At 43.0% G+C, this 17,665-nt stretch overlaps 1 protein-coding gene across 6 annotated transcripts in view; it reads right to left on the bottom strand.

Moving 5' to 3' along the window:
• The window catches only part of chd6 (chromodomain helicase DNA binding protein 6), a 98,681-nt gene that overhangs the window by 66,464 nt on the left and 14,552 nt on the right, over positions 1 to 17,665 (bottom strand). For all 6 annotated transcript variants that reach the window (XM_084025123.1, XM_084025124.1, XM_084025125.1 and 3 more), the window contains exon 2: positions 386 to 435. In XM_084025123.1, the coding sequence (XP_083881249.1) occupies positions 386 to 415 (30 nt within the window). In that variant the 5' untranslated portion in view covers positions 416 to 435. The remainder of the gene's footprint in view (positions 1 to 385; positions 436 to 17,665) is intronic.

Below are 17,665 nucleotides of genomic sequence, written 5' to 3'. Positions count from 1 at the left end.
CAAGCGCAGACAGTGAAGATGATCTGTAGACGGCTGACAGTCACTGTGTGACTCCAGCATATCAGAGACAACCGTCTCCACACATTGACCCGCTGTCTCTCTGTTTCACAAGGCATTTGTCTTTATAGTGTCTTACATTAAAGGAGCCTCCTGTCTCAATAGGAGAACACAAACAGATCTGAGATCAGTTGCTTTAAAATGTCCAAAACACAACTGAACACATGAGATTGAAGCTTATGAATATGTATGTGTGTGTGTGCAGCAACAGCTTCTTAGAGGTGACCTACTTTCATCATGTGTGTGTGTGTGTGTGTGTGTGTGTGTGTGTGTGTGTGTGCGTGTGTGTGTGTGTGTGTGTGTGTGTGTGTGTGTTTGCAACACAAACCTGCTGCTTGTCCTTCTTGTGTATTTTCATCTTCTATCCCTTCACTGCATCTGTTGACACAAAAGGACATAATTCACATCACTGCGTACAAAACAAACACCGAAAACGTGAAAAGACATCAAACAATACGAGGAAACGTCTGTAAGGCTAAATGCTGAAAACAAACCTGCTTCACACTATAAAGACACTTTAATATAATACACATGATTAAACCCGCTGCTGACAGTCTGAAACAGTAGAATGAATCCACAGCAGATAACATTTGGGATCCTTATTAGGAGACGCTTTCTCAGCCAAACGTTTCCAGCAATCACTTTTTACAAATTCCAGTTACGCACAATAATTCCTGGCAGCATCAAAGAACGCCTGAACAGTAACAGACGGCGTTTCATTGCCTCTCCCCTCTGACCATCAAGGGCTTTAAACTGGTCTTACTGGTCAATATGATAGAATTGTGCTGTTCAGCTGGAAGTGATTTTACTGTTCCTGTTCTGGTAAACATGGCGTTTTTTCATACCATCATACCTGGTGACATCTCACCGGCTTAGTCAGTAACGGTATACGCCTCCCGACCACACACACAGCGGGTACCAACGGTACCGACGTGCCAGTGGGCAGAACGGAGCAGGTGCTGGTGGTAGACTGGAAGTTTAATAAAATCACGTGACTACAAACTAGGGATGTCGGTTAACAAAGACGTTTTTGACTCGGCTACGCAAGTCGCCATGTACGTTAATTTAACTCTATTAACTATTGACCATGTTACCTGATCAAAATGGCCAATGAATAAAAATAAAATAAAAGACATTTACAACACAAAACATGTACAACTGGATGGATATATATCCAGCTGTACATGTTCTATACTAGGGGTGGGCGATACACCGAAAATGTACCGATACCGAAATTTACGACGACAACCGACGTCATTTTGCCCATGTCGGTATATTCGGTTTAAAAAAAAAAAAAAAAAGTCGTTTTTTTCTTGTTTGGCTGTGTGTGTAGGTAGGCTACCAGTATGTTCATGTCCCTTTAAGACGCTCGGCTGTACTGTACTACGTATACAGCGTGTGCAGTCACGTGACTCCACCCCATCCAGTCTGTAACAAGAAGGGAAAGTGTGGGTGAAGGTGCGTGTCCACAGGCAGCGGTGTTTCCCCGCGTCCCATTCATTGTCTATGTGAAAAGCTGTGCAATGCATTCTGGTAGCGTCGCGGCTAATGTCGAGAGACGGCGCGCGAGTTGGCCGCTCCTCATTTGCCTAAAGTTGAAGTTGAATCTACTTTATGCTAATCAGAGGCGCCGGGCTCGACTCGCCGCCTCGGGAACGCTCGCAAAAATGTGTTGTTTAAAAGGAGTCATCACCAGGAAATCGCAATTTCTCTTGTTAAAACATGCATATCTGTGTTTGACCTCAGTTGAAACTTGCCTGAAAGGCTGGAGTTTGAAAGTGGCGCCGTTTTTTCGCTTCTGCTCTTTTTCCGAACAGGAATAGCACACAAGGGTGTGCATTACTAAAGCACGAGATTTTGATTCTGCGCCTACGGTGACGTCACCGTGGAGGCTACTTGCATAAGCCCACCCCTCTTTCACCACCCAACCCCGCCCCGTCCGCTACCTGAAATCGCCGAAGCGCCGCCATTATGTTTTGGAGTCTGCATGCAGGCAAGCCCCCCCGGCTCTGTCCTTCCTGCGGCGAATCAACGCGCGCCTCATTACATATTATACAATGCACATCCGGACCAGTCAAAACCTCGCGCGTAATCTCGCGTGTTAAAATCGCGGTACGAAAAAGGGTCAGAACAAGCTCAATGTTTGATTAAAATTTTTTTTTTTTTTTCTAATAAGTTTTACGAATTGATCCAAAGCGATCCAAGGGGGGCTGGATACGTATAAAACCAGGTTATGACTCCTTTAAAGGAGAGCGCCTGTCAATCATCCTCTAGTGGCAGCCCACCAAGCGTGCAATACTGGGAAGCGGCGCGTCCACACGCGTTTAAAATCGCCCCTGTGAACACGCACCTTGAGACGAAAATGGAGCCCGCCGGTTTAAACGATGAAGCGGCTGCTGCCGCGGCAGCCGAAGTAAATCTGGTCGAGGAGGAAGAGCACCTCGTTCCCAAAAGAAATGCGTCATCGATCGTTTGGCAACATTTTGGGTTCAGCGAGGACGATGTCGATCAGAAAAATGTGAAATGTAAACTTGTTTCTCCCGTTATAGAGAACCTGATTACTTGACAACTCCATATTTTGAATCTGTTTATAGAGACTGTATTTTTAATACTTTGTTATTTTATACTACCAAATAAATAATATAAATCTTAACTACAGTGTAGTTTTACAGTCCCTTAAACTACTTATCGTTCATTTATCGTTATCGAGGTGAGTTCCTCAATATATCGTGATATTGATTTGAGGTCATATCGCCCAGCCCTATTCTATACCATTTTAAATTTGGGGCAGTGAAGCTCATTGAGTCAGTGGATCGCCGGAGTAAAAGGAAAGTGCCTCTATAAGTCGCATCAATATGGAAATAGCAGAATTTACCCAAACTGACATTCCTACTATAAACTACAAGCTTCTTAAAGCAACGCTAAGTTTCCATCTTTTTTTGGCTCAGCTGACTGTTACACTATAGAGACGCCTTCTGGTGGCGAATGCTGGTCACTACAACATCCACACAGCAGCATACAATATTCATGACGGTATTTAAACCCCGACTGTCAGGATTAATATGCCAGTAGTTTCTCTATCTTTATAATGCTGAACTTGAATTTGTGTTTGGACCGACGGCATCTTGATAATGTTTCAGTTCAATCAAGGAAATGTGTTTTTATCTGAATGACTACTTCAATACTGACAAAGGAGAAGAGAAACCAGAAAGTCTGTGGGAAACCGCTTCATGAGAAACCTTGGAAACTCAAATGTTCACGTTTGTTTTCAGATGTGTCCACGTCTGTGTTGACACAGGTTGCATTTAGGTCGCACACGGAAGTTGCATTAACCCAATATTTCGGTTTATACAGATTACAGATTTAAGAGATTTTTTTTAAATGACTGAAAAATGTGAGGCCTTGGGGCTGGTCTGAGACCATCACGAGTCTCAGAGCTCTGCCGGTGCAGCTGCACCCCTGCTGCAGAAGGAGCACATGCTTACCGCTCATGGAAACCCGACATTTCCAATTTCTGTCACTTCACAATAAAAGCTTTAAAATAAAAAAGTACTTTTATTGTGAAAAATTGATAGGAAATTAATGTTTATTGGCGGTAGACCAAATCCTTCATAGTTGTATGCCATACCTTTGATTAATAATAATAATAATAATAACAACAACAGGCGTCTTGCACGCACGCACGCGCGCACACACACACACACACACACACACACACACACACACACACACACACACACACACACACACACACACACACACACACACACACACACACACACACACACACACACACACAATTTTGCTCATTAAAGCTAATCATTAAGCTTAATTTGTGTTATCAAATCATAGTATTTCCTCATTCATTCATTTATTTCCACCAGCACATTACTGCTGTAGTGTGGCTATAATAATGATGAAAATAATGAGGCCCATAATGCAGAACTGTATAATTGATGAAACAGGTGAGGTGAGGTGAGGTGAGGGACAGAACCAGGTTCCTGAAGGACCCTGAATCCTCCCATCTTCCAAGCCAACATCACTAACGTCACATAAGGAGACATCTGCAGGTCAGAACTGTGAACATGCTTCATTAATCAGTGTCACATGTGGCTGCATCATCGATCCGTCTGTCGCTTATTTATTACTTACTTTTCGGTCCATAAAGTCATGAAACCGTGTAAAATACAAGGTGAGGCCTTTACAAATAAGAGAAGTTTTCATTAAGCAATTCATCTGATAATTATGTTGGAGATGAACTGATTGGTGAAGTCTTGCAGTCTGAAAGGTCTTGTTGTGTCGGATATTCAGTTTGATATAAAAAAGGAGAAAATCAGCAAATCTCAATATTTGAGACAGAATCAAATATTTTCTGACATTTCTGGGTGAACGTTACTTTTACATGTTCACCTGCAGGTCAGTGGGTCGTTTTGTACCCACAATGTTGGTGGTTTGATCCCCGGCTCCCATTGTCTGCATGTCCAAGTGTCCTTGAGACAGAGACTGAACCCAGAGTGCTTTGCAGCAGCTCATTGCTCCTCAACACACTAGAATGGGTTAAATGTTGAGGCAAGGTTCCTGTTTGCACGTGACCATTGTTATTAAGTGGTTATCAAAATAATAGTTTTCTGTGGATTGTAAACTTGATTAGTCAACGCATCATTCAAGATCTATGTCTCTGGAAACACACACACACACCAGAGTGGGAATTTCACAACGGCCCGCACTATGGCCTTGATGCCCTGTGAAAAAATGTTCAATTTACGGCCAAGGTGGTCTTCATGTCAAAGTCCCAGTGTAAACAGTGCTAGTGACGCGTGGTGAGCTTTTATGGAATCAGGATCAGAGCGATACTCTGCTGCGATTGTTCCAAAATACAACTTGTGCAACTTGGCGAGCCGTGCAGGTGAAGTATCAGCATCACATGCAAGAAGAACGTCAACCAGCCTTTTCAGCATCTCAAACCGGGAGCAAGAACAAGCACAGGTACGCAATGGGCCAAGCTGTTCTGATATGATTTAACTGTATGTGGTAGTATTTGACAGGACAGAAAGTACTATTGATAGGTAATTACCATTGTATTAGCCTATTTAAAGTCGACTCGTTAACGTTACATTTTTTTTTTGCGTCATGAAAACTAGCGATAGCTAGCTAGTTGGGATAGCGTAACGTCTTCCCTTTCCTGGGGAAAAGGGGTCGACATCTGGTGTTACTTCTACTAGCTAGCAGATAGCGGTCAGCTACTGTCAATTTTGAATCTAGTATTTTTCTTGCTAAGCGGTTTTGATATAATACACGACTGACATGTGGTTTATGGCTGAACTTAACGTCTACGTTTAAGAAACACTATTGCTATGCAGCCATTTGTAATCTTAAAACGACTGGTGTTGACGTTAGTGCTACACGTTTCTGTCATGTTGACTGACTAGCGATAGCTGGTGAGTGATTGCTAAAGGGTCTTCCTCATCTATTTAATATATTGTGCCCTGCACTGTCAGGAGAACGTGTATCTGGTAGTACTTCTGTGTTTAGGTCACAGTGGTGGCTGTTGTCTTTCTGTAGCAGTATTTGTGTACACACACACACACACACAATAATACTCATTCAAGCTAATCATTAAGCTCAATTTGTACGTTATCAAATTATATACCAGTGTCCAGCAGATGATAACAACAAGAGGGAGGAGAAGAAGAAAAAGAGGGGAAAAAAAGGCAAAGAAGAGGGCGACAAGAAAGATGAAGAAGAACAAGGAGGAAGACAAATAAGATGAAGACAACAAAAACGAAGAAGACTAAGACTACAGAGAAGAAGAAAACCCATTTCTATTCATCCCCTCTTCCTCGAGACACAGATCTGATGTTTCCTGATCAGGCAGCAGCAGAAGTCTGCATTGAGTCACATTCTTTCCTGTCCGGTCCACGAAGGCGATGGGACTAAACCAGATCCTGGAGGCATGTGACCTACATGTGATTAAACGCTAACGTTCAGTGTCCAAATGTGTCCGCATCGATTCCCTGGGACGCCGAGATTGACGCTTAAGTCAAAAACGCGTATGTGTCAATGTTCAGTTGAACGGGCGAGGCCATTCAGCATCATTAGAAGCAGTGCAGTCTGGGAAAACCTGGTGTCATCAATCAGACGGGTCCTCGGCAACATGACCAGCAACACCGTGTGCTCCCAGGTTCTCCTCTGGAAACCAGACACGGAGCGGGAGACAGCTCAATGCATTTCACAAGGACGCAGAGAACATTCTACAACCTGTCGGCTCACATTCACAGCTTCCTCTCCGCAGGTCGGAGACCGCATCACGTCGGCTGCACTACAGCTTCATGGCAGTAGGGTTGCACATCTCTCTGTGATAAACGATTCGATATGCATGTAGATACACAGGTTACTATTCAATTCAAAAACGCTATCCTTTTATTACAGACTGATTCGATACGATTTGATTCTACGGTTAATATTTGTTGTAGATATTTTATAAAATAAAGAAGCCGATTCTATGAAAGTGACAGTCCAATAGTTTCTTTTCAAATATGTAAAATACCACATATCCCCAAGCATTGGGGCTGTATGGCAACAATCACATGTCAATGTATTTATTTTTAGACATGGACCAAATAAAAGTCTGTCTGAATCGTTGGCTGGCGGTCACAGGACAGTGTCATGGACGCTACCCGTGCTGCGACCGCCTCTAGTGGCGCAAGTTGAGACACAAGCGATCGACATTCAAAGCCTTCCGTCTCTCACGAGCGGTCGTGGAGTGCCGGCGGGCACACGGCAGCGTCGCAGCCGCCTACCTGTGCTGCACCCGCCTCTCCACCTCCACCTCCTCCATGTTCCGTGTTGTCCTTTGTTTATAACTCATACCAGCTAGCCAGCTAGCCAGCTACGGCGTTTCGCCGGCAGCTTCAGCTCTCGCGTTGTTTTAGAGACGCTGGTGTAATGCTGCCATGACTCTGTAACCGATTCATCTAGGAATCCATTGATAATTCGTATCGATTGAGGAGGCTGCTACCGATGCAGCCGTATCTCTCACTTGTTGAACCAAATATCCGGTCGCATCGGTTTATCGTTTACAACCCTAAATGGCAGTGTGCACGACGACATTCAGCTGGAGCTCATTCAAGAAAAACAAGACAAACACAAACACAGTGGCTCGTTCCATTCTCATAACATTAAAAATGCAACACAAGGGAAACATTGTCCATCAGCTCTGACTGTGTTTGATCACCGGTCCTCCCTGATGTGAACACAGAGGCCGTCTCCTCGGGTCTGAATGGAAAAGTCAGAGTCACATGTTCGTCTCTTCAGGAAGGACAACGAGGGCTACGGACGCACATCTGAACTGTGATTGTGTGATTAACGGGGAACCCTCGACTTCGTGAGACAGACAGACGAGACCGCGAGCTCCAACTCTGAGTTCATGCTCACATTCAGTCACTTTGGACCGGGTCGCAAGTTCATATTCACACGTTAATAGTGGTGTGAATTTTGCAATATGATGAGTATTGCAACAACATAATGACCCTTTTGCAACTGCAAATTTTGTCGTCATCTGTTTTCACTAATCTTACGTCACTCGTGGTGCATCACACCGGCTGACACGAGGCTCAGTTCCATTTCTACAGTCCACTTAAACTTGTTCCTGTAATGCTCTCCCTTCAGTGATGTTTAGTGTCGCTTTTCCTCATTCATTCCATCTAAAATATCTATGTTTATATTCATGTGAATATAAACAACACAATCTTCATTTTACAAGATTCCATTTGAACACATCATGAGAACGTTAAAAATATCGCAATGCTATTTGTTACTGAACAGAGCCTGAACGCATCCTAGTGTAACTCTATGCGACCTCCGTGTACGTGGTCAGCTGTTAGCTCCGTTATTTATTTTTTCTATGGATCTTCATCAACATGGTGTCTACAAGCGGCTCCTCAGCAGAATGAACTCGCTCAGCCTGAAATAGATCATGAAGCAGATTCTCCATCAGAATGTTTAATACAAATATTTAAATGTGATCTCTCCATTTTAATCAGATCATTTTAGTTAACGCTTATATGCTCTTTATGGTCAAGCAGAGCTAGTTGCTAGGCGATGGGAGCGGCAAAGGTGACACAAACAGGAAATCCTTTGTAGACCGGAGCGTCTCATTTCAGAGACCGATCAATTCGGCCTTCGCGATCTACGTCTGTCGTGTTCTTTGAAGACTGCGAAGGCCGAATTGATCGGTCTCTGAAATGAGACGCTCTGGTCTACAAAGACGCGTCCTCCTAAGGATATTTTCATATCGCCCCATGCCTAACTGATCCAATATTGCCACAGAAAAATACACTTATACTACTGTATTGTTATTGTAAGTTAGCTAGTCAGGTGAAGATCTGCTGGAAGTTTGAATCGCTGTCATCATCATTGGTTTATCATTTAAACATCCACATCCCTCAGTCTCCTGAAGCAGATTGGGATCAGCTGATATCAGCTGCTCATCGCCAGGCCTGTGTACATGACATTCATCATGACATTCATCTGAATCCTCGTTTGCCACTTATCCCATGGATGATAAAATGTCATCCGTTCCTGTGCAGTAGCAGTCAGGCTCCGCCTCCACTCGTCCCCCTGGACCGCTGTTGAGAACTGCCAAATCGGCACTCTCATAACTGCCATCTTTAAGAGTGTGACACTTCTTCTTTACATTACACTGTATGTTGTGGCCATAAACGTCTTAACTGTGTGAAGTGAAGGAGACGCTCCGTCTGAATGAGTTTCTCATGTTCACCTTATTCTTTAATAAGGTATGAGTAATTCAAGTCCAGGTTATTTGTAGAAATCTTAAGTCTGTAATAAAAACGCTTGAATAATGAAAATAACTTTTGCTTTGTGTTACGAGTATATTAAAAAATGTATCCAGCATACATACAGACATACATACATACATATAAAATAAACCATGTTAATATATTTTTGTTTCATCAATAATGTGCTAATTTATATCTGACTTATTCCAATTAATTAAAACAATATGCTTTCAGTGCATTCTTACATAAGCATTCATTTTGAGCATACATTTTATATATACTTAATACACCAAAAACATATTGAACAAAGTTGATAAGAGTACACTTTAATAGTTATAAGTAACATTCACTTAGTTTATTTTCATCTAATAAAGTGATATCTTGAAAACATTTACTATAGTACATTTATTTTAAAGTATGTTAATCTTGTTATCTTGAAAAAAAATATTCAAAGTATATTTGTATACTTTGAACATATTTCCAGATAGTAGATGTCTGTGTTAGTATATTTGCAATATTCTAGTGAAAATGTATATTTAGTGTAATGCTCGGGTCAACTGAGCAAAACATTCTTGGGGAAGATTATATGGGGGAAAAGAGTAGCCCTATTTATTACGGTCTACCCTTCTGGATTCTTACTGGATCTGGATCCATCTGGATTCTGGTGTGATGGTGTTAACAAAGTTAGCTTCATAGTTCAAGGTCAACTCTACAGATAAGTGTTAAAGTCATATCAATAGCAAATTGTAATTGTTCTGTCCGTCCAGGAGGAAGATTCGATGTTACTAATGAAAAAGAAAACGTTTTACTACACTTCATTATCAACCAATACATCCTGAGTCTGAGTTCAAACTGCAGTCAATCAATGAAAGCTTGAACGTTTGCAGGTCATCCGGCTGTCACACACACACACACACACACACACACACACACACACAGGAAGTGATGCCATAGATCTAGCGGTAGCATCCAAGGTTTATTAAGAATAAAAATAGATTTGTTATTGAAATGATTGAAGATACCAAAAACAGAACTCCAGTGATCGTCATGTCATCAGGTTACTGGATGCACATATGGTGAGGAACACGAGCGAGTCAGCGTGCTGGGTTCAGGGCTGTGGGGTATGTGGGACACGCAGCACCCCGAGGCCCAGGGACGCCCAGCGACGCAACACTAGATGCGGTGTGATGCATCGTGTCTGTCATGTGGGAGGACGCGTCACGCGGAGGACATGGAGTGAAAGTGAACCAGTATGAAAACAGGACAATACAGCATCATGCTCTCGTCACTTCATCTGCTGTTGCCATAGAGACACTGGATGACTTGGTGCAATTTGTCAATCAAGCAATCTGCTTGTGTGTTTTTATCATTTCTTTTTTAGAGTAGAAAGTATGAAATGGGCTTATAGAAGTGAGACTTTTTTTATGAATGGGCCAGGGTAACAGATTTATCATGGTTTTTGGAATGATATTGTAATATTAGGTAACCTTATTTTTTATGTTGTGAGTGATTTTACATTTTTTTTCTTAAACAGCTGGTGAAGAACTTTTAAATACAACCTTTTTCTTCAGTTTTTATGTTGAATGTTTGGTTCTTCTTTGTGTCTTCTAACATCCTGACCATGTTTTCCCTTTAACGTGTTCCGCTTTGGTTTGTTTTTCTATTTGTCCGTTATCTAAATAAATACAAATAAACCACTCATCAATTCATCAATCAATGCTCTATTAGCTTGTTGGCAAATATTAATGGTATAGCCTCTCGGTAATATTTAGTGAATAAACTGCTTCAGTGTTTCATTTAAAGCATCTCAAGTCTTTTTCATGTGTGAAAGACTCGTGCTGTACATATGATGGGACAACCGTAATAATACATCATATACATTTAGGCAGGTTTTTCACCCCCTAGTTGGTCAGATTGTGAAGCATTAATATTTAATCATTTGTGATTATAATTTAATTTGATTCATTGTCAAGCCGAAACATCATTCCACATTAAAGGTCGGAAACCAATGTCAGAAATACAACCTACGAAAATGACAAAGAGATGGAAGACCACTGAAAACTGTCCAATGTCCGCTGACTGCTATTCCATTTCTAGACTCCCAGCATACAGACAATGGTATCCATCACATCCCGTAGAGCCTTTTAATCCCTGAAACAGCAAACACGCAGTCAGGAGCACAGGTGAGACGGCAGAACAACAATGCCAACAGCCGACAGAATGACAGTACATGTACTAGATTTACTACACATTATGTGTGACAGCGGTGTGAGAAAAGGCAATCAGTGAGCTGAAGGTGGTGCGGACTTCCTGTTCTCCTCAAACCCACAAACAGACAGGAGTTCAGTGGAAGTGAGACAGCATGGGGAGGTTTTTGTTAGGGATGTCCCGATCCAGCTTTTTGCACTTCCGATCCGATACCGATCAGGGTTCGACAATAACGGTTGCCCGATTGCCCGGGGCAAGTAAAAATAACCGGCGGGCAGGTAGAACCTGTTCAGACTTGCCCGGTCGGGCAAGCACAAACTCCGACAAATTCGTATCATCTGTCTGCTGCTGTGGAGGCGGCAGTTGCAGTGTGCTGCTTTTTTTTTTTTTTTTTTGTGTGCTTCGATTGGCTAATGGTACAGACACACCAACTCCGGCAGCGACGCAACGGACCGTCGAACGCACCCGCGAGTGGGCAGTTCTGTGTTCAAGTTGGATCAATTGGATAGACGTCCTGCGAAGTGGGCGGGACTTGAGTTTTGCTCTGCCGTTTCCAACATGGCGGCCGGGCCACAAACGATCTCATTTTACAGTTAAACTACACGCTAAAGCATGTTTCTGAAAACATTTGAGGCGGGAAATGTGTAGTGCAGTAACAGAATCTGGATTCATATTTGATCAACACTGCCTAGTTTGATAGTTTGAACGAAGTTTCTGGAGCCGGCGGCATTGCGTTGGACGGACGGCATTTGCATAAAGTTCAATCCATCGAACTTTATGCAAATTCACGTACGGCGACAGGGCCGCCAATTCGACGTGCCGTATCCATCATGCGGAGCTCCTGCTCTACATAGACAATGAATGGGATCCGTTGACTTGACGTCTGCTGCCGGAGTTGGTGTGTCTGTACCATGAGCCTCTGTGCTGACGTACCGACGCAGACGTACAGTGACGTTGTTTCACTTCCGCGGGAACGACAGCTATCGCAAACAAAATTTAGACAGCCATAGCAAGTCACTTCCTCACCTGGCCTGCGTACAGGCTAAAAAACACAGAAATGTTCCCGGACCGATGGACCGTTGTGTCCAAAGACTCTACCTGGAGAGCCACAACCAGATAAAAAAAATGTCTAACGACAGCTTATCATGTCGCCAAAACGGAGCAGCCGTTCACGCAGTATGCATCTCTTCTAAATCTCCAGACGACAAATGGAGTGGACGTCGGGTCAAGATACAATGTCACAACATTTCTTTCATTGGTTGGAAGAGAGCAGGGAGAAGTTTCATATGAAATGTAATGACAAATGAAAAATAAAAACAGCTTTCTGACAGAAGAAGTGTTGTGTAGTGTCGTCTACAGTCAACAGATAATGGATTTTAGTAAGATATAAGTCTTGAAGAAAATTTGCACAACACTGCGGCGCCACAAAAAGAACCTCTTAGGCAGGGCAAGTAAGAATTTAGGCAGGGCAAGTAGATTTGAAAAGTACTTGCCCGACGGGCAAGTAGGAAAAAACCTTAACGTCGGACTAGGGCTGTTCGATTTTGCCCAAAAATAAAATCCAGATTTTCTTCTCTCAAAATCGGATTTTCGATTAAGATTACGATTATTTTGTGAAATGACAAAAGGCAAATAAATTATTTCAAATATGCTGTTTTTTATTGAACATTTGGCAAATAATTTCCCCATTGGGATTTGAGTGCAAACCTTGCTCTTATTAAACAAAAAATCCCTCAAGGGATTAATATAAAGAACAATTAATGAACTTTTGCCGTCTGGCTTTGCTCCATGTTATCTTCTTGTAGACCTCTTGTAAAAAAAAAAATAAGATAAACCTCACTTCCACATGTATCTTAAGGTGTGTCCTTTAAACAAAAATGAATGAATAAAGTGCAGAACTTTAACTTTTTGAAAAATCGATTTTACGATTTTCACGTTTTTAACATCGTCCTAACTACATAATCGCGATTACGATTTAAAATCGATTAATCGAACAGGCCTACGTCGGACCCTGCCGATATTGTAGCTTTTAGTATCGGCCGATACCGATACCGGCCGATCCAAGCATGTATTAAAGATTAAAGATGCCGGTTGATGGAAATGATCCAAAATTAGGGGCTGGAAAAATATGGCTGGAAAATGATGAGCATCACATTAATAGCTACAGATACTGTAAAACACTACAATGACATGAGTGCATATATTGTCTTATTTTATCAAGTAAAATATAAGTTATAGGTTTACTCAACAGCCTAATAGTTCATAGAAATTCAGGTAGAAATAGGTTAACTCAGAGTTCCACATCTTATCAAAAACAATCCTCCCCCACAGACGTCATCACGTCCTAATACTACACACACAATATGGCTTGATGTTGTTTTGAAGGAGTGCATATATTTATCGACAACACTCGACCTGCATCAGCGCATGTGCGCACGAGCGGATCTGTGCGAGCAGGCAGCGCGGAAGCCGGTCCGGTTCCGGTACCGGTCCGGGTCCGTTCACACCACGAGTCTAAAGAGTGCAACAGCTTGTCAAAATACAGTGTCAACTCCGTGTTTTCAAAGTAGAAAGCGACATCGTGGTGGTTTAACGAGGCGGAACGGCATCAGAACAACATCAAGCGCGTAAAGTACACGAAGAAGAACGTAGCGGGAGCGCGCGGCGAGGATTGTTGTGGCTGCGCGTCTTGCGGAGCAAGTCTACTGTGCTGCGCGGAGGCGCTCCTAATGTAAATGATTATTGATTCATGAATGAATTGATAGGTGGCTTATTTTTGGCATATTGATTTTATGGCCTGTACAATGGTAGGGGAAACACTGGACATGCACAGACAAGTCCGTCTTGTTGTTGTTTAGTGGATGCTGCAGGTCGCGAGGTGTGCGCTAGGTGTGCTGGAAAACGCGGACCGGACTTTGGGGAAAAACGGAAAAAACTGGAATGGATTACCTACATTGGTGCGCTGGAAAACACGGACCGGAGTTTTGAAAAGAAAAAACTGGATCGGGAATCCGGATCGGGATTTCCCCGTGCAGGCCGATCCGATATCGATATGCATTTTTTGGTAATATCGGCGGCCGATCCGATCCAAATATCGGATCGGGACATCCCTAGTTTTTGTGCCAACTTGTTTTATCACACCTGTCACCCATGAATACTGATGGAGGAGCAAGCACAAATTAAACAACCGTCTGCTGCTAAACTCATTTAACAGCCTGATGTGGCAGAACTCGCTCAAACAAACACAAACGTGCATGTGTAATATAATCACATTTCTACTAGAGCTGGGTGGCATATCCACTTTTATATTTACCAGGGAAAGTAAAATGCCAGAACAGGCTAAGTTAAACTATTTTTTTGTGTTTGAAAGTGATTGTGATAATAATTTGATACGCTACTCCGTCTTTACACCTAGGTACTAAAACGATACCACGGCAAAAATGTAAAACATTCTGTGTTCATTTAAAATCTATTAATTAAAATCCACGTTTGCAGTAATCTGATGCCTTTATACTGAAGTTTGTCATTTCTTTGATAGTTAATTTCATATTCAGAACCAGACAACCCATTAAACAGCAATAAATATGATCTTTTTGGAGAATCCTGCACCCCCACCGGTACTTCAGCAACAGTTTAGGTGGAGAGTGGTACTGCAGCAGGGAGACGGAGAGACAGAATCACACTAAATGATAACATTTACATTTACATTTAGGTCATTTAGCAGACGCTTTTGTCCAAAGCGACTTACAATAAGTACATTTGTCAAAAGAAGGAAACAAGGAAACCACAACGAATCATTGCCGATAAAGTAAGAGCTAAAAGTAAAACAAGTGCTAGGTCCTCATCTGAGTAAACTAGTAGTTCAAGAGCAACAGTGCTACGATCAGAGTGCTATAGGTAAGGGTGTTTTTTTTTCTTTTCTTTTTTTCTTCTTTTTTTTTGGGGGGGGGGGTCATGCTAGTCTAGGTGAAGTCTGAACAGGTGAGTCTTGAGCCTTTTTCGGAAAATGGCAAATGACTCTGCTGTCCTGACATTGGTCGGGAGTTCGTTCCACCACTGAGGCGCCAGAACAGAGAAGAGTCTGGACTTTGCTGAGCGACATTTGTTTGATTTCAGCGATGGTGGTACCAGCCGGCCAGCTGAAGTAGAGGAGCGGAGTGCTCGCTTCGGGGCATGAGGTTTGACCAGTGTTTGAAGGTAGATGGGTGCCGTCCCATTGATGGCCCTGAAGGCCAGTGTCATCGTCTTGAATTGGATGCGTGCTGCAACAGGGAGCCAGTGGAGGTCACGGAGGAGGGGGGTCACATGGGAGAATTTGGGTAGATTGAAGATAAGGCGTGCTGCAGCGTCTGGATACGCTGCAATGGTTTAATCGCAGAGGCCGGGAGTCCGGCCAGGAGAGAGTTGCAGTAGTCAAGGCGGGAGATGACCAGTGCTTGGACCAAGAGTTGCGTTGCGTCCTTTGTGAGGAGGGTCCGAATCCTGCGTATGTTGTAGAGGGCAAATCTGCAGGATCGGGCCACAGCAGTGATGTTGGGGGTGCAGGATAGTTGGTCATCGAGGATTACACCCAGGTTCCTCGCAGTTGACGACGGCAATACTGTGATGCCCTCGACAGTGACCGACAGGTCCATGCGAGGGCAGTCTTTCCCTGGGATGAAGAGGAGTTTGGTTTTATTCAGGTTAAGCTTGAGGTGATGTGCAGTTGTCCAGACAGAGATGTCAGCCAGACAGTCCGAGATGCGAGTTGCAATGTGAGCGTCAGAGGACGGGGGAAAAGAGAGGAACAGCTGGGTGTCATCAGCGTAGCAATGGTAGGAGAATCCATGCGATGTGATAACAGAACCTAGTGATCTGGTGTATAGTGAGAACAGAAGCGGTCCTAATACTGAGCCTTGAGGGACACCCGTGTCCAGAGAACAGGGTTTGGACATAGAGCCATTCCATGTGACCTGAAAGGTGCGATTTGTCAGGTATGATGTAAACCAGGCGAGAGCAGAGTCAGTTATGCCAAGTTCAGCCAGAGTGGAGAGGAGGATTTGGTGATTGACTGTGTCGAACGCAGCAGATAGGTCGAGGAGAACGAGAACGGAGGAGTGGGATGAGGCTCTGGCGTCTCGCAGGGACTCGGTCACTGTGAGGAGGGCCGTCTCAGTGGAGTGAGAAGTCCTGAATCCTGATTGATTAGGGTCTAGGAGGTTGTTCAGCGAGAGATGGGATGACAGTTGGTTGTAGGCGGCACGTTCCAAGGTTTTAGAGAGGAATGAAAGAAGAGATACAGGTCTGTAGCTTTGGATGTCAGTAGCGTCTAGGGTGGGTTTTTTAAGGAGAGGTTTCACGGTAGCTGTCTTAAAATCCGGTGGAATGACACCTGAGGTGAGGGAGGAGTTGATCAGGGTGGTGAGGAATGGCAAATATCATATCGCAATAATTTTTAGCTGAATAGCGGTACTCAATACCTCGATATTTTTCCCCATAAAGAAATAATAACAAAGTCAGTTCCAAGTCAAATTAACATGTTACCATTAAACACAGGCACTTTTATTACACAGATATCAACATTTACTTGCTTTTTAAATAACGCTAAATAATAATAATAAATTAAAATGTTCCCTAAACTTTGACCTTCTCCTATCTTGGCCATGTGATGAGCTGTCTGCAGGCTACGTTCAGCTCGAAATTGAAAACCCAGATTTTAGAGGCACTTAGAAAAAATCCAAGCACCTGAATATTTGACAGAGGGTTAAGGGGTCCACACAAGGGTGCACGATGGAGCCTAAACTCTAACGGTACGCTTCCTCGGCCCGGCATGCTTGGAAGAGGTGGATTTGAGTACAGAATAGTTAATGCACGGGTACGCAGCGTGGACATGACGTAGGCTTTAATCGATAGGCCGTCCCTCTCATTACCTCTCAGTGTTCTACTCAGATCTCCCCCGCTATCGAGGCGATTTATGACTGAACGTGTGTGTGAGTGAGCGGGTAGGGGAGGGGCTGCTATTGGTTTCACAGAGAGGAAGAGAGGGGGGGCGAGTCGTGTGAGGGACAGACACGGGGAGAAACAGGCCAGCTGGTGGCTCCATCAAAGAAACTTATAACAATATATTTTAACGCGACATACATCTCAATGTACACGATATTGTCTTATTCAATATCGTGTTTGAAAATATATCGATACATTTTAAAAACTCGATATATCGCCCAGCCCTACTTGGAAAGATTCAGAAAAGATGCTGAGTCTAATTTTATCAGTTCATTTGATGGTAATTATGGGGCATCATACCATTGTTAACAGAAAGGTATTGCAATAAGTTTTAAGTATACCATGAAGCACTAGTGGTCTATCAATAAAATAAACTTGGGCCATCTCACCTCGTCCTCATCTCTATTCAGTTGCACCTGCTTAGTAGCAACTTTTAGGGACCGATTGTTTTTTTGTTTTTTTTTGCAAACAGAAGATCAGCATTAATGCTTTGTCGTCACAGATCCCTGATGATGCTACACTGAACAATAAATGTGTTGAAGAAGGCTGTTATCAGCATTTAGAACTAATAACTTAATTGGACATTTATTACTTTATTTATTGTATAGTACTGATCCATC

Source organism: Eutrigla gurnardus (genome assembly GCF_963514095.1).
Source record: "Eutrigla gurnardus genome assembly, chromosome: 2".
In the NCBI taxonomy this organism is placed as follows: Eukaryota; Metazoa; Chordata; class Actinopteri; order Perciformes; family Triglidae; genus Eutrigla; species Eutrigla gurnardus.
This window is presented reverse-complemented; position numbering and strand designations above follow the sequence as displayed.